Source organism: Nilaparvata lugens, chromosome 3, assembly GCF_014356525.2.
Source record: "Nilaparvata lugens isolate BPH chromosome 3, ASM1435652v1, whole genome shotgun sequence".
In the NCBI taxonomy this organism is placed as follows: Eukaryota; Metazoa; Arthropoda; class Insecta; order Hemiptera; family Delphacidae; genus Nilaparvata; species Nilaparvata lugens.
This window is the reverse complement of record NC_052506.1, coordinates 3607269-3631414: the sequence shown is the minus strand read 5'-3', so window position 1 is coordinate 3631414 and position 24146 is coordinate 3607269. Positions and strand designations below refer to the sequence as shown.

Sequence of the window (24146 nt, the reverse complement as noted above, 5' to 3'; positions counted from 1 at the left end):
TATTAAGGAAGGCTACCTGGACTCTAGACTTGAATCACATATCTTTTTCATAACATGATATTTAAACATAATCGTCATTTCTTGAACAATACCATAATGAATGTTGGTAAGTTATCCTAAAAGTTTCATGAATTTATCTCTTACCGAATTTGAAATATTTAAATTATGTGTTTCAAAAATAATGTAAACTTTAGGCGCTAGTATCTCAAAAAGTAAACATTATAATTTGATAAAGAAACCTTTTCATGAGATATTGTTTTCATTTTGATAACTTGATAGTATCCATATAGAGTAAATTTGAAAAATATCACCAGTACTTAAAATGTTTTTTTAGCCGCTCGCACAGCCTTAACACCCTAGGGTCACTAGGCGCTTGTATTTATTATTATTATTTATTTCATTTATTTATTTTATACCATAATCACAAAATCAAATTAATGATTGGGAGAGAATCAACAGGATAAACCCAAAATTGTTTCCCTCCCTAATTTTGATAAAGATAGTAAGATAGATATTAGAGAGGTAGTAGCTAAGAATACATATTTCACTTTTTGTGTAGTTGAGAAGTTGATATTGTGGTAATTATTCATATTGAATGAAAAAGACTAAGAAATTGTCAAAAACCACAGATTTATTGATACTTAGAAAGACCGGTTTCGGTTATTACACCATTGTCAATCTCTGATAAATTATCAGTGATTGTCCAACAGAGATTGTTTATCAGAGATTGACAATGATATAATAACCGAAACCGGTCATTCTAAGTATCAATAAATCTGTGGTTTTTTTGACAATTTCTTAGTCTTTTTCATTCAATAGATATTTCCTTTATATCATTATTTATCCAATTGATTCGACATTTTTGTTGCAGACTAGTGCAAAAATGCCGACAGTGGTGAAAGATGACGTGGGTGATGTGGAAGCCAACCTGGACCTTCATACAGTGCCCGATGACGTCATCAAGTATGCACGCGAAAAACTACACGAAACACCCGAAAACAAAGTCAGAGCAATACAGGAGCTCAGGGACATGGTCTATGGTGAGGAATATAAAAAACATAATTCCAACCAGCCTTTTAAGTATCAAAAATCCTGCGCCCGAGCTTGTGCTTTACGACAGGACATGCATGATGGACATGTGTGTACACACATGTTGTCACGTGTCATCGTAGTGGAAGACATCGAACAAAACTTTTTGAGGTTCTTTTTATGTGTTAATTTTCTCTTCACCACTCTATTCGAGGTTAAATTATTTTTGTTTCAATTATAATTGTTTTGAATAGTTTATGATATTGGCGTTGTTGTCTTTGGTAGGCTACACCCAAAGTTGAATACCATAAGTCCACACTGGCTTCAAATCAAATTTATTCACAAATAAACCACAGTGTTACAAGAAAATAAGTAATTTTGCTCTTGTGCTCTAGCCACGAGTTCAAACATTCCTTTACATGATTTTAGAATTAATACAGCACTTTATAATATAATCAAGACCAGTACAATATAGATAGATAAATCACATGAACATTCATATAATTATTGTAATATATTAATCATATAATATAACCAATATCTGTATTGGAGGCTCAGAAGAAGAAAACCGTTGAACTATAGCCTACTCTGTCCAAATAGGCATGAGCTCTGAAGGATTAGGCCGACCCTCCTACTACTCACACACACAAGCGCAGTTCTCCTTTGGTGTATGAGTAAAGGGACGGTAGTCTGCCTGTATACTACGTAGTATACATGGTATATCAATGACGCAGGTGGGCCGGGCGTGTGTGCCTACGCGTGAGGGAGCGAGGGTCGGCTTAATCTTTTAGAGCTCATGGTAGTCTGGACAGAGTATAGATTAGTGTTTGTTCGAGTAGTGTCCAGTGAATAAGCAGAGCGCAGTGATTGAGTGGATCTAGCTTCCATAATAATGCAAGTGTACATATTAATAGCAGAGTAGAGTTCCTAATGAGAATTCACTGTTAAATTTTTCAAGTAAAATTTCAGGATAGAAAAAGATAGCTCATTAGTCCTCAGACTAGATGGCTATATTATATATTGACCAATAAAAAAAAGTGTGATTTTCCAGTAGTTTATCCAATGTTGTTGGGTGTTTATTATATATGTAAGAAGCCCAGTGGCGCCATTTCACCAAACTGTTAGGGGGGGGGGGGGAAACCATGTGTTATGAGGGTGGGAAGGAATACCCCAAAGCATAGAGGGTCCTAGGTTTTCTTTTCCCCCATAAATTTCACATTCGAAGATGTTATTATACTTCATTTTTCCAGACTAATACAAATGTGGTTGAAGTATCAATACAAACATATGCATTATTAGTTCCACTTTTTGTGTAGTGAGAAGTTGATATTGTGGTAATTATTCATATGAATGAAAAAGACTAAGAAATTGTCAAAAAACCACTGATTATTGATAATTAGAAAGAACGGTTTCGGTTATTACACCATTGTCAATCTCTGATAAACTGTTTATCTCTGATGTTTATCAGAGATTGACAATGGTGTAATAACGAAACCGGTCTTTCTAATTATCAATAAATCAGTGGTTTTTTGGACAATTTCTTAGTCTTTTTCATTCAACATTATTAGTTATTAAATCATGAAATATATTAGAAATATAAGCCAAAGAGAGACCCTAAAGTAGGAATACACTGAAACAGATTTCTAAAAACTCATGGAAACATATAATTTTTCTTTTACAATGACAATTCCAACAATTTCATTGGAGATCATATTCTAATTGGAAAAACTTCCAGTTGGAAAGCTGAAGAAACATTAACCTGTTTCCATAATTCTCACCAACTCTGTGTAGGCTACATACATTTTTAATTGCCTGATTTTGCCCTGTCTTTGCTCTCACTGTGACATTTTGCAACTTGTTATTCTCACGTTGAAATTTATGCAATCACTCACTTATTGTGCCCTCATCAATATTGTACTCATTCTATATTTAAGCTTCAACTATACCACAGAGAAAAATATATTCTCTGTTACCCGTACCCGTAGCCATACTTTCAAGGCAATTTTGCTACATTGTTGATACTGTAGAAGGAATATACTACTGCTGTTAAAAAAAGTTATTAAATCAGTATGAGATTCTAAGGATTCGTGTAGATGGACCCGCATTTTCATTATTTATCTGATCCTGAGGGGGCCTAGGCCCCCCTGCCCCCCTTAAATGGCGCCCCTGACGAAGCCTCTTGATATTGGCTGTTTATTATATATATATGTAAGAAGCCTCTTGATGAAGACAACACAATAATGCATATGTGCATGATGTACATGTGTGTTTACATGTTCAGCATATGTTTGTTCATCATTCATTTCCTGGCGTTAGTGGCCAGCCTAAGGTAAATTCGAACATACCCTATTTGCGGCCCTCCTAATACACAATTTTAGACACTACCTATATAGTGAGGTCCACGTTATAATGGCAGTGGAGGAAGATAGAGTACAGCGTTGCCGATTATCTGTCTTCTATCCAAAAATGACCTCGGAGTACATGACTATGTTTAGGACATTTGAGCCCGGATTATTAACTCATGAGGATTGAAAAATATTTAACTTGGAATGAATAGTGTGTCTTTTTTCATTAATATAAGAAATATTTTGTAACTTTGTTGTGGTTCAGACACTTCGTTACTTGTAAATATTTGAAAAAAAAACACTTACTTTTGTTGGAGTATTGAGGAATACATTTCACTCCTGAAGAGGAGCTTCATCGGCTCTATGCTGCTGATACTCCAACAAAAGTAAGTGTTTTTTTCAAATATTTACACAGTGTCTGAACCACAACAAAGTTATTATTATAGTGTTTCGTCATGGAAAGCAACATCAAATATTTTGTACCGTTCCTTCAGCAGCTGATAAGTTGAAAAAATCTGCTCTTATAAAGCTTGTTCCATCATTAACACTCATTGTTCTCCAACACGATTTCAAAAATGTTTGTTTTTTTTTTTGTAGAGCGAGGAGATGTGACCCCTATTCGAATGGACGATGCCTATCTATTAAGGTTTCTCAGATCTCGTAGCTTTAAAGTGGAATCTGCTTATAGACTGGTGAGTAATTTCTACTGTTTATCCAATCTAAGCAATAACATAATATAATAAAATAATAAATTATAATATTAATCTCCTTTACATTTGATGACGAGAGTTTACAATACAGCTAATAGAAGCTTATGAAAATACTAGCCGTCAGGCTCGCTTCTCTCGCCATATCCTTCTAGCCAGGGGGCTCCGCCCCCTGGACCTCCGACTGGATCGTCCAGGAATGAGATCAGCAGGCTCGCTTCGCTCGCCTGCATTTTTCATTTGAGCATTTTATCATATGTTAGGACGATCCAGACTAAACATCTGGCTAAACGGATATGGCGAGCGAAGCGAGCCGGACGGCTAGTAATATAATATAGCAGGATAGCTCTGATTGAAGTAGCAGTTCCCAATCAATTTTTCCGCGATAATGCATTTCAATCTTCAACTTGGTGCCAACCTAACAAAGTCAACTCAACTTAATGCCAACCTGACAAAATTTTTAATTTAGTTACTAGAACAACTGTTTCGAAGAGGTACTCTCTCTAGATTATAGTTCTATATTAACATATGGTATGGACATTTCAATTATAATTTTAAGATATTGGAATAAGAAGAATATACATGCTAAAAGACGAACTTTAAACCCTTAAAAACCACCCTTAGAGTTAAAATATCACCAAAAGATTTCTTAGTGCGCCTCTAAAGGGCCAACTGAACATACCTACCAAATTTGAACATTTTGGGCCGGTAGATTTTTAGTTCTGCGAGTGAGTGAGTCAGTCAGTCAGTCAGTCAGTGAGTGAGTGCCATTTCGCTTTTATATATATAGATTTCATTCTCATTCACAGTCACTGTATAACTTGAACTGAAGCATACTCTTCATTATACCTATACATATATTATTCACATGCACAGTATACCGTACCGGATTAATGCATTTGCTTAACGCTATATTGTTAAGCAAGACATCTTACCAAACTTGCTGCCTGATATACCAGTCCGAGTTAGTTTCGTCACTGTATTCACTTGAGCTTTCATTATTACTTCTTACTCATAACCGGCATTACAACACTGATCTGATCTTGATGATAATTTTCGCGGTGCGGCTAGACAGCCAGTGCTGGTCAAACGCACATTTGATGGGTGAATATTGTCGGAAAAACAAGGTTTTGTCGAAATCCCTTCTTGATATTGCTGAAAGACTCGTTTTTCAATTGCATTTTTGCAACGCTTATCTGAATATTTATTAATTCATACAAGAAGTACATCATAAAAATGATAGGGAGAGAAAAAATAAGGCAACCTTGTGCTATTCCTCTTCCAAATTTAGACAGGGAAAAATTTACATATAAAATTTACTCATACAGTAGAACGTCAATAATCCGGATTAATTGGGACCGGACCCCATCCGGATTATCGAAATTACGTTAAAAAAACGGTCAGCACGCACTATTCAAGAAACAATGCTGTTAAAATTGCATATACAGTATTCAATTATTGGAAGGTAGAGTATAACCACCTTCGACGACCACTCTCTTTCTCATCGCTTCGCGCCATTCTCCCGTCGCCCGCTCTAAAGTAAGGAGCTTAGCGCCCGAGGGCAGAAGGTACGAACATTTTATTTCTTGCCAGAGACGAATCCGGATTTTTGACGTCCGAATTATCGACGTTCTACTTTAGTCCGAAATAGGTTGAAAGGCCCGGTTGCACAACAGCCGGTTAAATTTTAACCGTGATTAATTTCAAGAGAACCAATCAGAGTAGGTGTTTTTGGAAAGCCACAACAGCCGGTTAAATTTTGACCGTGATTAATTTCAAGAGAACCAATCAGAGTAGGTGTTTTTGGAAAGCCACAACAGCCGGTTAAATTTTAACCGTTATTAATTCCACGAGAACCAATCAGAGAAGGTGTTTTTGGAAAGACCCAACAGCTGGTTAAATTTTAACCGTGATTAATTTCAAGAGAACCAGAGTAGGTGTTTTTGGAAAGCCACAACAGCCGGTTAAATTTTAACCGTGATTAATTCCACGAGAACCAATCAGAGATGGTGTTTTTGGAAAGACGGCTTCTCTGTTGGTTCTCGTGGAATTAATCACGGTTAAAATTTAATCGGCTGTTGTGCAACCGGCTCTAAGTCTTGTAGTTCACTTCACAGAATTTTCCGTCCTTAAATATGTTTACGAAGTGAATTTCAAATTTATATGTTTCGACTCCAAAAAAATAACAGATGGTTCACATTATTGACCGAGCGAAGTGAGGTCTAAGATTCAAGTCGACGGTTTGCCATTTCTCAATGTTTAAATGTTTAAATGTTTAAATGTTTAATGTTTTTAAATGTTAAATGTTTAAATGTTTAAATGTTTAAATGTTTAAATGTTAAATGTTTAAATGTTTAATGTTTAAATGTTTAAATGTTTAAATGTTTAAATGTTTAAATTTTAAATGTTTAAATGTTTAAATGTTTAAATGTTAAATGTTTAAATGTTTAAATGTTAAATGTTTAAATGTTTAAATGTTTAAATGTTTAAATGTTTAAATGTTTAAATGTTTATGTTTAAATGTTTAAATGTTTAAATGTTTAAATGTTTAAATGTTTAAATGTTTAAATGTTTAAATGTTTAATTTTAAATGTTTAAATGTTTAAATGTTTAAATGTTTAAATGTTTAAATGTTTAAATGTTTAAATGTTTAAATGTTTAAATGTTTAAATGTTTAAATGTTTAAATGTTTAAATGTTTAAATGTTTAATGTTTAATTTTAAATGTTTAAATGTTTAAATGTTAAATGTTTAAATGTTTAAATGTTTAAATGTTTAAATGTTTAAATGTTTAAATGTTTAAATGTTTAAATGTTTAAATGTTTAAATGTTTAAATGTTTAAATGTTTAAATGTTTAAATGTTTAAATGTTTAAATGTTTAATTTTAAATGTTTAAATGTTTAAATGTTTAAATGTTTAAATGTTTAATGTTAAATGTTTAAATGTTTAAATGTTTATATGTTGCGCATTTACGGTGAAACGCGGTAATGGATTTTCATGAAAGTTGACAGGTATGTTCCTTTTTTATTGCGCGTCGACGTATATACAAGGTTTTTTGGAAATTTTGCATTTCAAGGATAATATAAAAGGAAGAAGAAGCCTCCTTCATACGCCAATATTAGAGTAAAAATCAGACTATAGAATTATTCATCATAAATCAGCTGACAAGCGATTACACAGATGTGTGGAGAAGCCAGTCTATTGCTGTATTTCCATAAGGTCTATAGTTTCAATCAGGTACTTGTGAATGAGAATACTGCGTGAGGTCTACTGTTCACAGAACTACTAGTTATCACTTATAGTTAATTGATACTTAAATATCGCGGGGCACCGAGATTCGCTCGTTATTTTTATTATTATTGATAAACAGAACCATGGCTTACTTTAGATAAGACAGAACACAATTCTCTAAAATGATCGTGTTTATATTTTACAGCTGGCTATACGTCAGCTTATGAATTTCGGGGATGCGATATTTTAATTTTCCACAGAATCACTCGATCACTTTTCACTATCCACAGACGACAAAAGTCTCAGCTGTTTCAGCCAAGGATGAATTATCCTTTTTATGTCGTTCAGCGAGTTTTCCCAAGGATGAGACCTAGTGCAATCGAATTTTTATAGGCTATCATAAACCTACTATGTTCCAAATTTCGTGAAAATTGATGATGCCCAAATGTCAATATTCTGAAATCCCAAATTCCAGAAAAAACCAAGTAAGTTATAAACTATAAAATTCTGTTCATAAATCTTCCAAATCTTGGAATAAAGTTCAATCAAAATTGTAAAAGTAGTTCACCGTAGGCCTAGTAGAAAGTACGGTCGTTGCAGCGAGAGAAATTTCAATTTCCTTTTTTCATTTTGTGTTCTCATTTCTACCGGAAATGGTATTAGTAGGCGAATAATTAATTACAACAGAAATAAGACTTCATTACTATGTATTTTTCTTGTTATCTCGTTCTCTTGTTCTTTTCTTGTTTCACTCTCTCTCTAACTCTCTCACTCTCTCTCTCTCTCTCTCATTCTCTCTCTCTCTCTCTCATCTCTCTCTCATTCTCTCCTCTCTCTCTCTCTCTCTCTCTCTCTCTCTCTCTCTCTTCTCTCTCTCTCTCTCTCTCTCTCACTCTCTCTCTCTAACTGTCGGTAGAGAGTTTTACTGGGAAGGATTTTTTTAATAATATTCTTTCCAAAGAATGGACATTGATATGTACAAAGCCTCCGCCAATTTATGTAGATCATTACAATATTATTATTGTATAGTTATCACAAATTGATTTTTTTCATATCATTGTACAGTTCAATAATTATTTTCTTAGTCTATAATGTAAATTGATCTAAACTTTGCTGTATTGTAAGCTATTGTATATAAGTGTATAAGCCAGTATATATTGTAATCTACATAAATAAAGTACTCAATCAATCAATCTCTTTCTCTCTCTCTCTCTCTCTCTCTCTCTCTCTCTCACTCTCGCTCTCTCTCCTCTCTCTCTCTCTCTCGCTCTCTCTCTATTTCAACTGTCGGTAGAGAGTTACTGGGAAGATATTTTTAATATTCTTTCCAAGAATTGACATTGATCTGTACAAAGCTCCGCCAATTTATGTAGATGCATTACAATTTATTTGTATAGTTATTATAAATTGATTTTTTTCATATCATTGTACAGTTCAATAATTATTATCTTAGTTTATGTTATGTAAATTCATCTATAATTTGCTGTATTGTAGCTATTGTATATAATGTATAAGCCAGTATATATTGTAATCTACATAAAGTACTCAATCAACTCTCTCTCTCTCTCTCTCTTTCCTCTCTCTCTCTCTCTCTCTCCTCTCTCTCTCTCTCTTTCTCTTTCTCTCTCTCACACACACACTCTCTCTCTCTTCAAGGGTTGTGTGGTAGAGAGGACCAGGAGTCTTAACTCCGCCCTAATAAAGGCAATAATCAATCAATCTCTCTCTCTCTCTCTCTCTCTCTCTCTCTCTCTCTCTCTCTCTCTCTATCTCTGTGTCCTTCTCTCTGTGACTTCTTAAGGTCGAAACTTCACCGTTTTCTGTGATTGTGAAGGAAGATTTTTGTTTGGATTTGTATTTTGGAATTAATTAATCTAATAAATTCAAAATTATTGTAGTACATACATTTTTTTAACTCAAAAGTGTGTGAATTGAGTTATCATTTACATAACCTCCTAGACTGTGTATCCAATTAAGGTTTGAAATAGTTTTGGTTCTTTTACTGCATCGTCCTATTGTCTATGAATATGTATATTTCGACACTAGAGCAGAAAATGAGATTTTTCCGGCTCGAAATCGATTTTCAAGTCCGAGGCCGTAGGCCGAGGACTAGAAAAGATTGAGAGCCGGAAAAACATCTTTGCCCGTGGTGCAAACGCTATTTTTCGCATACACAAAAATAAACATATATATCTTATTATATAATATATATATAATATATATATATATATATAAATGAGAATAGTTGTTTACTAAGCACTTCCGAAAGCAGAAGTGGAAGGTGATAGCTCTAGCAAATCTGAGGTAATCTGAATATCAGGAAATTGTCTAAGTATTTCTATTTTTTTTTCTGATGTATCTAAATACCTAAAAGATGATGTTCAATTATGTGGGAGGTTGAGTTTATACTTTTTATTTTTCAAATGACAATAAGATTATATTATTATAAATGAATTATTGAATAATGAACACAATAATGAAAGTTTTTTGATCAGCTGTCCAAGTATTTTTATTTTCTATTCTGATTTGTCTAAATAACCTAAAAAAGATGTTCAATATGTGGGAGGTTGAGTTTATACTTTTTATTCTTCAAATGACAATAAGATGATTTATTATCAATGTTTTAATTATTGAATAATGAACACAATAATGAAAAGTTTTTTGATCACCTTTCTTAGTTCCATGTTAGCGGCTGGAAAGAGTACTCTTTCCGGCCTAGGCCGGAAAGAAACCTGTCTGACGTCAGACGAGAGTCGTCTGCAAACAATGTCTTTCAGATCTAAGTAGGGACTGGAAAACAGCTGCTTTCTGTGCAGTGTGGCGAAATAGTTTTTTGTGGCACTAGTGCGCAAAGTGATAGTTTGCTGCAGCGAAAGAAACGTTTAAGCCCGAGCCGTAGGCGAGGGCGGAATGGTTTGGTTGAGTGCAGCAGAGGAACTTGCGCACTATTCACATTAATTTTTCCTACAGTTACCATTAATATGAAAAGTGGGTAATTAGGGTAAAATTCCTGAAATGCATCAAATGTTTTTCTGTGTCATTTTATTATTAATAAATAAAATGAATAATGTAGTAGTGTTTGAATGAAGGAGGCTGTCACTGATGTGGTGGCTGTCCTCGAACTCGGTGTCCTTGATATTATTATAACGTGCACCACAGTCTGTGTTACCAACTTAATTTTGATTTTGCTGCACTGGTGCTCCATATAACCTACTAACTATTTTACGTTGTCATGTTGCAAATCTAGAGTGCAGAAAAAATTTTCCCGCACTAGAGCGGAAAAGTGATTCTTTGCGTTCTGTAATCAGTGCAGCCATGGCCACTTTTCAACGTAACTGTAGGAAAAATGAATATTCCAAGCTATAATTAATCAGCCTAATTGTGAGTGTAGGCCTATTCTGAGAACAATGAAATGACACATATTTTGCAAGCGGCTGCCAATAAGTTTTTCATCACAATTTTATGACTTGGTGCCGCTATATAATGTCAAATATCCCATTGTTGCCAGGTTACGCAATGCTCAAATAACACTTTCAATAACACATTACCTGGGTCCGAGAAACATCCGGATTCATGGCAAATTGTCAGAAATACAATAGTTGGATGCGAAGCATTGATAATAAGGAATTTGCTGACAGTGACTTGAATCTTTCTTTAGTACAGTACTTTCTTTTTAGACCAAGTCATTCTGCCGTATTCAAGTTGGTTAGGTGACTGCTGCATCACTTTTGTCTGTAAAACATAGGTATACGGTGTATTTCATGATTTAGCAACCGCTGAATCTTATCTGACTTTTGACTTTCTCCGTTGCATGAGGACATTCTAGATTTTAAATGCACTTTTCCTCCTCCTCCTACTCATGCTCCGACTCCTCTTACTTCTCCACCTCCTCCTCGTCCTCCTCCTCCTCATCCTACTCCTTCTCCACAACCTACTACTCCACCTCCTCCTCCTCCTCCTCAACCTCCTGGTAGAGAGTTAGTGGGGAGGATATTTTTAATATTCTTTCCGAAGAATGGACATTGATATGTCAAAGCTCCGCCAATTTATGTAGATGCATAACAATATGATTATTATCTATAGTTATTATATTACAAATTACTTTTTCATATCATATACAGTTCAATAATTATTTTCTTAGTCTATATTATGTAATTCATCTATAATGTTGCTGTATTGTAAGCTATTGTATATAAGTGTATAAGCCAGTATAAATATTGTAATCTACATAAATAAAGTACTCAATCAATCAATCAATCCTCCTCACACTTCTCTTACTTCTTCACATCCTCTTACTTTTTCACCTCCTCTTCCTCCTCCTCATCCTCCTCCTCTTTCTCCGACTCCTCTTACTTTTTCACCTCCTCTTCCTCAGGAGAAATTCATGAATTTATTCGCTTGTATATACGTCGACGCGCAATTAAAAAAGGAACATACCTGTCAAATTTCAAGAAAATCTATTACGGCGTTTCGCCGTAAATGCGCAACATATAAACATTTAAACATTAAGAGAAATGCCAAACCGTCGACTTGAATCTTAGACCTCACTTCGCTCGGTCAACTATTAAACGAAAATCCAAATTAAATGCTGCAATTCACCCCGAAGACTTCTGCTACTGCAAATATTGACAACAGGGTAAACAGCTAGATGGAAATTCGATGAGCGCTATTATTCAAAAATTATTTGTCAGCCCGGGAATCGAACCCAGTACCTCCTAATTGCCTAATTAATGATAATAATTAATTCATTAGCATTTGAATAATTGCAATATCTCAGTAATTTCCATCTGTAGACTGGCTGGCCGCTATGGCTTCGTATAAAATGAGCGCTGCTATCCAGAGATTGTCAGTTTGGTGTAAGGGTAAGCATTCCTGACCGGCAAATAGGAGGTACTGGGTTCGATTCCCGGGTTGACAAATAATTTTTGAATAGTAGCGCTCATCGAATTTTCATCTAACTGTCTACCCTGTTGTCAATATTTGCAGTAGCAGAAGTCTTCGGCGTGAATTGCAGTATTTAATTTGGATTTTCGTTTAATAATAATCAAAAATATGGTATTGACAACACACGATTTTTCTTGCAAAGATAGATAAGACTTAACTCCGCCTATAAAAAGTATTTAATTTTACTTAATTTCAGATCAGTGAATGAACCAAGCTGAAAATAAGTTTCAGATTTGAAAACACTGAAATATTTAGCACATAATTCACATTATACGGTAAGAATGTTGACATAAAGATAATATTGTCTTTGACATCCTCTAATTTAATGGACCATTTGAGATTTTGCTGGACTGTGAAAATGATTGTTTCAGAAATTCGTTTTTTTCCTGTATAAATACTTTTTATCAGTTGAAAGGTTATTCGTTTCTCTGAGATAATAATCTTCTTCCTCCATGCTTCTTCTTCTTCTTCTTCTTCTTCCTGCTTCTTTGAAAACGAGATAATAATATTCAAGTTCTTTTCTTTGTTTCCTTCACATTTTGTCTCTCCTTCCTCACCATCATCATGTTTATGCATCCTTCTTATCTTCCTGCTCCACTGCTTCTCTCTCCTTCCTGTTCTTCTTCTTCTCCATCTTCTTCTTCGTCTTCGTCTTCTTCTTCTTCTCGTATTGTCTTTTCTAATTCTTCTTCTCCTCCCCAGTCAGTATGTTCATACATCCTTCCACCTCCTTGATTTGAATCTCCTTGTATTATTCCTCTTCTTCTTCTTCTCCTCCCTCTTCTTCTTCGTCTTCTTCTCCTTTTGCCTCTTCTTATCCTCTTCATCTCCAACAGTCTCATGTTCATACATCCTTTCTATAACTTCTTGATTTGAATCTTCTTTAATTCTTCTTCTTCTTCTTCTTCTTTCCTCTTCTTCATGCTTCTTCTTCTTCCTGCTTTTTCTTCTTCTTCTCCTCCCGCTTATTCTTCTTCCTGCTTTTTCTTCTTCTTCCTGCTTTTCTTCTTCTTCTTCTTCTTCTTCTTCCTTCTTCTTCTTCTTCTTCTTTCTTCTTCGTCTTCTTCTTCTTTCTTCTTTTTTTTTCTTTTTTTTCTCTTCTTCTCTGTTTCTTCTCTTCTTCATGCTTCGTCATGCTTCTTTCATCTTCCTGCTTTTTTTCTCTCTTCTTCTTCTCCTCCCGCTCTTCTTCTCTTCCTGCTTTTTCTTCTTCTTCTTCCTACCTTTTTCTTCTTTCTTCTTCTTCTTTTCCTTCTTTCTTCTTCTTCTTCTTCTCTGCTTCTGCTTCTTCTTCTCACCTTCTTCTTCATGCTTCTTATCGTACTCATCACTTGGGATCATGTCCTATCATAGCAATTTTTACAGTAAAGAAGGTACCCAGCATAAAAGTATGCTATGGTAGCCTACGATACTTAATTCCTTCTCCTTCTTCTTCTTATTTTTCTTCTTCTTATTCTTCTTCTTTTTCTTCTTCTTCTCTTCTTCTTCTTCTTCGTCTCGTCATCGTCTTCTCCTTCACATCATTATTTTTATAATAATTTGTAACTTTAGTTGTAGTCTGTGTATTTTGCGCCAAAACTATTTGACTTTTAAGATTAAAATACTTCCGCTATTAAGAGAACACTATCAAGAGAATTTCCAAGGCTGAGGTCCGGTTGCACAACAGCCGGTAAAATTTTAACCGTGATTAATTTCACGAGAACCAATCAGAGAAGCCGTCTTTACAAAAACGCCTTCTCTGATTGGTTCTCGTGGAATTAATCACGGTTAAAATTTAACCGGCAGTTGTGCAACCGGCACTGAGTGATTGATAAGAATAATTTGATTGTATAGTAAGAGATTTTGCGGTATTTTTCCAAATTGAAAAAAAAGACGATGATGTACAAAAACTATGTCTATTTCTATAGATGGAAATTACTGAGATATTGCAATTATTTAAATGATAATGAATTAATGATTACTAGTAGTTCTGTGAACAGTAGACCTCACGCAGTATTCTCATCCACAAGTACCTGATTGAATCTATAGACCTTATGGAAATACAGCAATAGACTGGCTTCTCCACACATCTGTGTAATCACTTGTCAGCTGATTTATGATGAATAATTCTATAGTCTGATTTTTACTCTAATATTGGCGTATTCCTTTTTCCTTTTATATCATCCTTGGAATGCAAAGTTTCCAAAAACCTTGTATATACGTCGACGCGCAATTAAAAAAGGAACATACCTGTCAAATTTCAAGAAAATCTATTACCGCGTTTCGCCGTAAATGCGCAACATATAAACATTTAAACATTAAGAGAAACGCCAAACCGTCGACTTGAATCTTAGACCTCACTTCGCTCGGTCAACTATTAAACGAAAATCCAAATTAAATGCTGCAATTCACCCCGAAGACTTCTGCTACTGCAAATATTGACACAGGGTAAACAGTTAGATGGAAATTCGATGAGCGCTATTATTCAAAAATTATTTGTCAGCCCGGAATCGAACCCGGTACCTCCTATTGCCTAATTAATGATAATAATTAATTCATTAGCATTTTCAATAATTGCAATATCTCTGTAATTTCCATCTGTAGACTGGCTGGCCGCTATGGCTTCGTATAAATGAGCGCTGCTATCCAGAGATTGTCAGTTTGGTGTAAGGTAAGCATTCCTGACCGGCAAATAGGAGGTACTGGGTTCGATTCCCGGGTTGACAAATAATTTTTGAATAGTAGCGCTCATCGAATTTCCATCTAGCTGTTTACCCTGTTGTCAATATTTGCAGTAGCAGAAGTCTTCGGGGTGAATTGCAGCATTTAATTTGGATTTTCGTTTAATAATAATCAAAAATAGTGGTATTGACAACATCAACGATTTTTCTTTCAATGATAGATAAGACTTTGAAATCTTAACTCCGCCTAATAAAAAGTATTTTAATTTTACTTAATTTCAGATCAGTGAATGAACCAAGCTGAAAATAAGTTTCAGATTTGAAAACACTGAAATATTTAGCAGATAATTCACATTATACGGTAAGAATGTTGACATAAAGATAATTATTGTCTTTGACATCCTCTAATTTAATGGACCATTTGTGATTTTGTTGGACTGTGAAAAATGATTGTTTTCAGAAATTCGTTTTTTTCCTGTATAATAAATACTTTTTATCAGTTTGATAGGTTATTCGTTTTCTCTGAGATAAATATTCTTCTTCTTCCTGCTTCTTTGAAAACGAGATAATAATAATATTCAAGTTCTTTTTCTTTGTTTCCTTCACATTTTGTCTCTCCTTCCTCACCAGTCATCATGTTTATGCATCCTTCTTATCTTCCTGCTCCACTGCTTCTCTCTCCTTCCTGTTCTTCTTCTTCTCCTTCTTCTTCTTCGTCTTCGTCTTCTTCTTCTTCTCCTATTGTCTTTTCTAATTCTTCTTCTCCTCCCAGTCAGTATGTTCATACATCCTTCCATCCTTCCTTGATTTGAATCTCCTTGTATTATTCCTCTTCTTCTTCTTCTCCTCCCTCTTCTTCTTCGTCTTCTTCTCCTTTTGCCTCTTCTTATTCTTCTTCATCTCCCCAGTCATCATGTTCATACATCCTTTCTATAACTTCTTGATTTGAATCTTCTTTAATTCTTCTTCTTCTTCTTTCTTCTTTCCTCTTCTTCATGCTTCTTCTTCTCCTGCTTTTTTTCTTCTTCTTCTCCTCCCGCTTATTCCTTCTTCTGCTTTTTCTTCTTCTTCTTCTTCTTCTTTCCTTTTTCTTCTTCTGTCTTCTTTTCTCTTCTTCTTCGTACCACCAAATAGATAATAAGATAATTGACCGAGCGAAGTGAAGTCTAAGATTCAAGACGACGGTTTGGCTTTTCTCTTAATGTTTAAATGTTTATATGTTGCGCATTTACGGCGAAACGCGGTAATAGATTTTCATGATATTTGACAGGTATGATCCTTTTCAATTGCGCGTCGACGTATATACAAGGTTTTTGGAAATTTTGCATTTCAAGGATAATATGAAAGGAAAAAGGAGCCCCTTCATATGCCAATATTAGAGTAAAAATCTGGTCTGACGCACTCACACAACTTTCCTTGCCGTTATGAAAATTAATCACCTGACGCTAGTGTTCCCGCGCATCTCAAGTCCACTATTCAAAGATTTGAGCCAGCTGGTGTCAGGACAATAACGCTGGAGACAAACGATGTCTGCTATCTCTTCTTAGTGAATAATTTAATAGAATCAACAGTTGCCAACAGTTTGCAATTGGATGATCACATTTTCTCGAATTTCGAGCTTATTTTTAATTTTAGGTGAAAATGTTACTGAACATTAATTGTAGAGATTTTCATACTCAATCTTTTCCACATAAAATTTTCTGTTTAAATTGTACCTGAAGCCTGGTAATTGGGAATCTAAAATCAATTTTTGCATAGATGAAGCGGAGCTCCTGAAATTTTCACAGATATGGGACTTGTGGCAGTTGATAGAGCTTATCAATGACTATATATTGATTTGATCAAAATCGTTGGAGCCGTTTTCGAGAAAATCGCGAAAAACCCTGTTTTTGACATTTTCGTCATTTCAGCCGCCATCTTGAACCGCATTTGATCGAAATTGTTCGTGTCGGATCCTTATATTGTAAGGGCCTTACGTTACAAATTTCAAGTCATTTCGTTAATTGGGAGATGAGATATCGTGTACACAGACGCACATACACTCATACACACACACACACCATACAGACCAATACCCAAAAACCACTTTTTTGGACTCAGGGGACCTTGAAACGTATAGAAATTTAGAAATAGGGGTACTTTCAATTTTTCGGAAAGCAATACTTTCCTTACCTATGGTAATAGGGTAAGGAAAGTAAAAAGTGATCAAAAAATTTCACTTTTGTTGTTTAATGTCTTCTGATTTTGCACTCTGATGTTGATGTCTCAATATCTATAATAAATATAACTAGCTGGCTCGGCGAACTTCGTGCCGCCAAATAGATAATTAGATAGATAATTTTCCAACTGCAAAATGAATAATCTACTAAAAATAAATTAATTCTAAACACAAAGCAATGTCTTTAGAGCATGTAAGTCTTTAACCTGAGGCCGCACTGCTGGATGGTTACACACACAACAGTCATTTTGTTTTAAGTCTGAGCGTTTAGAATAAAATACATGGGCGGTTATGAAGCAGCACACACTCTTGTCTAATATCTACCGACAGCTGTTGGATGACGCATTGATTATAACAGCTGATTTTAATTTCTGTGTGTCACCAGCTCACAAATCGTCTCCCATAAGGATTACATGTAAACCTTGAAGGACCGTAGGAAAGAGTCCTGAAGTCGGATAATAAATTTGATAGGCCATAAACCTGGACCTGAACATAACGACACAGCTAAAGAAAAATCATCAATTCGGTGCACACATAAGCATGTTATTTAATGTCGAAATTTGAGGCTGATTTCTCGCTGATTGATTACACAGCTGGAAATAATTATGTCTCTCTCCCACACAGGCACACGCATCTTCTGTTATCGAGAGACGACGAAATTATCATCTGTTTTCCAAGGATGAATTATCCTTTTAATGTCATTCAGCGAGTTTTCCAAAGAATAAGACCTAGTGCAATAGAATCTTTATATCATAAACTTACTATGTTCCAAATTTCGTAAAAATCGTTAGAGCCGTTTTCGAGATTCATGAAACGTAAATAACTAGACATAAAAATAACCAGATATATGAATAAAGAAAATGCTCGCTTAATATAATAGGATATTCCCCAATGATTGAATGATCAATTTCCATAGTTGAGATCAATATTTCGTTAATTATATTTCTATTGTTAAAAACCATTTGCCAACGTTGGGGAGATAGAAGAGGATAGCGCTATCTGCTTTGTTGAATGATAGACAAGGATAGCAACACCAATGTTAATCAGATACTGCCATTATAACGTGAACCTCACTGTAGTGACGTTTCACTCAGAAATATCGGGGCACCGAGCTTCGCTCGTTATTTTTATTTATTGATAAACAGTACACAATTCTCTAAAATGATCATGTTCAAATTTTACAGCTGGCTATAATATGTCATCTTATGAATTTCGGGGATGCGATATTTTGATTTTTCAATACTCACTTTTTTACTATCCACAGCTGTTTCAGCCAAGGGTGAATCCTTTTAATGTCGTTCAGCGAGTTTTCCCAAGGATAAGACCTAGTGCAATCGAATCTTTATCATATACCTACTATGTTCCAAATTTGGTGAAAATCGTTAGAGCCGTTTTCGAGATCCGTTAAACATAAATAACCAGATATATAAATACAGAAATTTCGCGCTTAATATAATAATCGAGGACCGAGCTTCGCTCTGGAGTACAAAAGCATAAAAAATGTATTACGAAAGAAGAAATTATAATAACATTGATACAGAAATGTTCTATCTAATCACAGTAAATTGATGTTAGTTCCCAGAGGAATGCAAAAATTTCCCTCACGAAGCCCAGTAGTTGCACAAAAGCCGGTTAAATTTTAATCCTGATTAACTTCACGTGAACCAAATCAGAGAAGACTATTCGAATTAATCAGATTAAAAATAACCCGGCTTTTTTGCAACCGGCACTAAGTACCTGGTTGAATGATTACAAAAGTTCAACAGCTGAGTCATAATTTTGACACAGTCCCACACACATGAACTCGCTCACTCACTTCCATCATCAACAGACGACGAAATAATTATCATCATTTGTTTTTCCAAGGATGAACAATAATTATCCTTTTAATGTCCTTCAGTGAGTTTTCCAGGGATGAGACCTAGTGCAATCGAATCTTTATATTATAAACTACTATGTTCTGAATTTCGTGAGAATCGTTAGAGCCGTTATCGAGATCCGGTGAAATACAAACATATAAAATCTAAACATTTATGGCCGGTTTCCGAGCTCGGGATTTAGCTAAGTCCTAGACTTTAAACAGCTGGAGTCAGAAAATGGTTTTCCAAAACGGGGCGTAGTCGCAGTCATTGTCGTAGTCACGTTTGAATTAATTTCGAAAAACTAGAAAATTGAACACAAAATAAAATAAAGAGAAAATAGTGTAAAGTTTCAGCTATTTTAAATTATTTAGGAATGTCTAATTTCGTCAAGGAAAAACGTTTCCAATTATAGATATGAGAAAATAAAAACTGCAACTACTGTTATAAAAGCTGCGACTACGCCCCGTTTTGGAAAGCCAATTTTCTGACTCCAGCTGTTTAAAGTCCAGGACTTAGCAAAATCCCGAGCTCGGAAACCGGCCCTTAAACATCTAAACATCCAACATATTTAAACAGAGGGTGCTCGTTTAATAGTATAGGATATGTCAGCATAATGTTTGAATGGGAAGTATTTGCGTGTAATATATATATATATATATATATATATATATATATATATATATATAATATATATATATAATATGGCATCCTTGCTGACAGTTTGAAAGTGAATATCACGATATATATATATATATTATATAATATATATAGATATATATATATATATATATATATTATATATATATATATATATATAGATATATATCAGATATATAATATATATTATATATATATATATATATGGCATCCTTGCTGACAGTTTGAAAGTGAATATCACTATATATATATAATATATATATATATATATATATATAATATAATATATATATATATATATATACATTGTACTGTACAGTACTGTACTTTACTGATTATCCGCTCATGATGAAATCTTACATATAGGCTATCAACTCGAAATCTCCATTAATACAATGAGTCTCGGATCCTTGTAACATTGTGGAAGTGGAAACGTCTAACGGCCTACATAGCCACCGATGTCTATGATATATTTACATTCATTAACTCTGGACATTAAAGCACACACAATAAACTTTGGTTAATGAACGATTATAATTTGTATGCAACTATGATAATGTAACAATAAATTAGCCTAAAGAGCTGATGTCTATACAGGGTGTTTACGAACTCCTTACCAATATTCTAGGGCATTGTTCCTGGGTAAAAAACATATCTAAATATCATATTTAAATTGTCCGGGTCTTCAGTTACTCACACAGCGGCCATTTTGATTTTTTCACTTATTATTTTTTCTAAATAATGGTTAAAATATGAAATTGAAACTTTGCAGGATAATTAATAACAACTTTAGACAAAGCTACAAAAAATTATGATTTTTCAAATTCATAAAACAAAATGGCAGCCATTTAAAATATTGTTTCCTAAATAACTCAGAAACCGTTGGTTTTACAAAAACTTTACAAGAATAACGTTTTTTAGTAAATGAAATTACCTATCGAATGGTACATGATTTTTCAAGATTGGACCAATATTAACGGAGATATGGCAGCTTTAGTGGTTGGTGACCCACCTTTAGAGGGTTATGTAACCTTTTTTTTTGATTGAAATGAACAAAAATCGCTTACTATTAACATGCAATACAAATAGATATTGTTGCATCATTGAGGTGACTCTATATTAGCATGCCTTGGTTTGCACTACAACAAACTTTCAATGGTCACCTATTATTACTAAGGCTGCCATATCTCCATCAATATTGGTCCAATCTTAAAAGATCATGTACCAATCGATAGGTTGGTAAACCAACTGTTTCTGAGTTATTCAAGAAACAAAATTTTAAATGGCCATCATTTTGTTTTATGAATTTGAAAAATTATCATAATTTTTTTCTAGCTTTGTCTAGTTGTCATAAATGATCGTGCAAAGTTCCTATTTCGTATGTTCAACCATTATTTGGAAAGAAAATAATAAGTGAAAAAAGCAAAATGGCCGCCGTGTGAGTAACTGAAGACTTCCGGACAACACACACAATAAACTTGGTTAATGAACTATTGTAATTTGTATGCAACTATGCTGATCATGTAAAAAATTAGCCTAAAGAGCTGATGTCTGTATGGCTGTGCAAAGGCTAAAATAATAAACTTTCTACTGGTGATACTATTTTTTCGAAGTTTTTCGATTTGTATATCATCAAGCTATCAAAATAAAAAAGTTTTCTCAGGAAAACATTTTATTCCGATCATTACTTTTTGAGATATGAGTGCCTAAAGTTTAAATTTTTGGGACAGGACATTTCAAACTCGGTAAGAGATAAATCCATGAAATTTGCAGGATAAATTCTTCATGGTATTGATGAATGAATAAAACATAAAAAATGGAAATATCGGAATATTGGAATTGAGAAAGTTATTCAATTTACCAAAAATAACTCAACTGAAAGTTATTTTTGGTAATTTTAGTAAATTGAATAACTTCCACAAATATTGATATTCTCAGAAAATGTAGTCTATATCATCAAGCTATCAAAATGAAAAAGTTTTCTCAGGAAAACATTTTATTCCGATCATTACTTTTTGAGATATGAGCGCCTAAAGTTTAAATTTGTGGGACAGGACATTTCAAATTCGGTAAGAGATAAATCCATGAAATTTGCAGGATAAATTCTTCATGGTATTGTTGAATGAGTAAAACAAAAAAAATTGGAAATATCAATTTTTTAGAGAGTTATTCAATTTACCAAGAATAACTCAACTAAACGTTATTTTTGGCAATTTTAGTAAATTGAATAACTTTTTCAAAAATTGATATTTTCAGAAGATTGTTGTTTTATTCAATCAACAATACCATGAAGAATTCATCCTCTAAATCTCATGTATCTATCTCTTACCAAATTTGAAATGTTCTGTCCCCAAAAATTAAAACTTTAGGCGCTCATATCTCGAGAAGTAATGATCGGAAAAAATGTTTTCCCAAGAAAACGTTTTTATTTTAATAGCTTGATGATATACAAATCGAAAAACGTTGAAAAATATCACCATGCAGTAGAAAGTTTATTTTTAGCCTTTGCACAGCCTTAAATCTGGACTGTAACGCACACAATAAACGGTGGCTAATGTACAATGGCAATATGTAACTATGATAATGTAACATACGCTTATAGTGCGCGCTATTGTACTATAGTAGGCCTTCGGTCCCGACTACCGAAAAAGTAGTCGTCATCTCTCATAATCATCCCTCTCACTCATTACTCACGCACAAGCCTAAGAGCTTATGTGGGCATCACCCTCAGTATTTATTATTATTAATTATTAGAGCTTGGACTTCCTTTAATTTTTAGTTTTCACTACATAATAGAGAACAAACCCATCTTTATATAATTTAATTGAAAACTTGACCTATGAGATCTTGAAGAATTAAAATAGGCCTATAACCATATACTCGGTAAATTAAGAATCTATATGCAACATTCCAAGTTATTGACATTGGGCATTATCAATTTTCACATCAGTATTATTAATTACTAGCCGTCAGGCTCGCTTCGCTCGCCATATCCGTCTAGCCAGGGGGCTCCACCCCCTGGACTCCCGACTGGATCGTCAAAGAATGAGATCAGCAGGCTCGCTTCGCTCGCCTGCATTTTTCATTTGGGCATTTTTATCATATGTTAGGACAATGCAGTCGGGGGTCCAGACTAAACGGCTGGCTAAACGGATATGGCGAGCGAAGCGAGCCTGACTGCTAGTAATATAATATTCCCAGGATTGAAGTAGAAGTACCCAATCAATTTTTCCGCGATAAATGCATTCAAATCTTCAACTTGGTGCCAACCTAACAAAGTCAACTCAACTTAATGCCAACCTGACAAAATTATTAATCTAGTTGCCAGTTAACAACTGTGTCGAAGAGGTACTCTATCTAGATTATAGTTCTATAGTAACATATGATATGGAAATTTCAATTATAAATTAACTTAATTTATAATTGAAATTTCCATATCATATGTTACTATAGAACTATAATCTAGATAGAGTACCTCTTCGACACAGTTGTTAACTGGCAACTAGATTAATAATTTTGTCAGGTTGGCATTAAGTTGAGTTGACTTTGTTAGGTTGGCACCAAGTTGAAGATTAAATGCATTTATCGCGAAAAATTGATTGGGCACTGCTACTTCAATCCTGGGAATATTATATTACTAGCAGTCAGGCTCGCTTCGCTCGCCATATCCGTTTAGCCAGCCGTTTAGTCTGGACCCCCGACTGCATTGTCCTAACATATGATAAAAATGCCCAAATGAAAAATGCAGGCGAGCGAAGCGAGCCTGCTGATCTCATTCTTTGACGATCCAGTCGGGAGTCCAGGGGTGGAGCCCCCTGGCTAGACGGATATGGCGAGCGAAGCGAGCCTGACGGCTAGTAATTAATAATACTGATGTGAAAATTGATAATGCCCAATGTCAATAACTTGGAATGTTGCATATAGATTCTTAATTTACCGAGTATATGGTTATAGGCCTATTTTAATTCTTCAAGATCTCATAGGTCAAGTTTTCAATTAAATTATATAAAGATGGGTTTGTTCTCTATTATGTAGTGAAAACTAAAAATTAAAGGAAGTCCAAGCTCTAATAATTAATAATAATAAATACTGAGGGTGATGCCCACATAAGCTCTTAGGCTTGTGCGTGAGTAATGAGTGAGAGGGATGATTATGAGAGATGACGACTACTTTTTCGGTAGTCGGGACCGAAGGCCTACTATAGTACAATAGCGCGCACTATAAGCGTATGTTACATTATCATAGTTACATATTGCCATCGTACATTAGCCACCGTTTATTGTGTGCGTTACAGTCCAGATTTAAGGCTGTGCAAAGGCTAAAAATAAACTTTCTACTGCATGGTGATATTTTTCAACGTTTTTCGATTTGTATATCATCAAGCTATTAAAATAAAAACGTTTTCTTAGGAAAACATTTTTTTCCGATCATTACTTCTCGAGATATGAGCGCCTAAAGTTTTAATTTTTGGGGACAGAACATTTCAAATTTGG

General features: G+C 34.4%; 1 protein-coding gene across 2 annotated transcripts in view; it reads left to right on the top strand.

Annotated features, from left to right (window-relative positions):
* Positions 1-24146, top strand: part of LOC111060513 (alpha-tocopherol transfer protein-like) — a 62841-nt gene that overhangs the window by 6536 nt on the left and 32159 nt on the right. For both annotated transcript variants that reach the window (XM_039422617.1, XM_039422619.1), the window contains exons 2-3: positions 872-1040; positions 3972-4066. In XM_039422617.1, the coding sequence (XP_039278551.1) occupies positions 884-1040; positions 3972-4066 (252 nt within the window). In that variant the 5' untranslated portion in view covers positions 872-883. The remainder of the gene's footprint in view (positions 1-871; positions 1041-3971; positions 4067-24146) is intronic.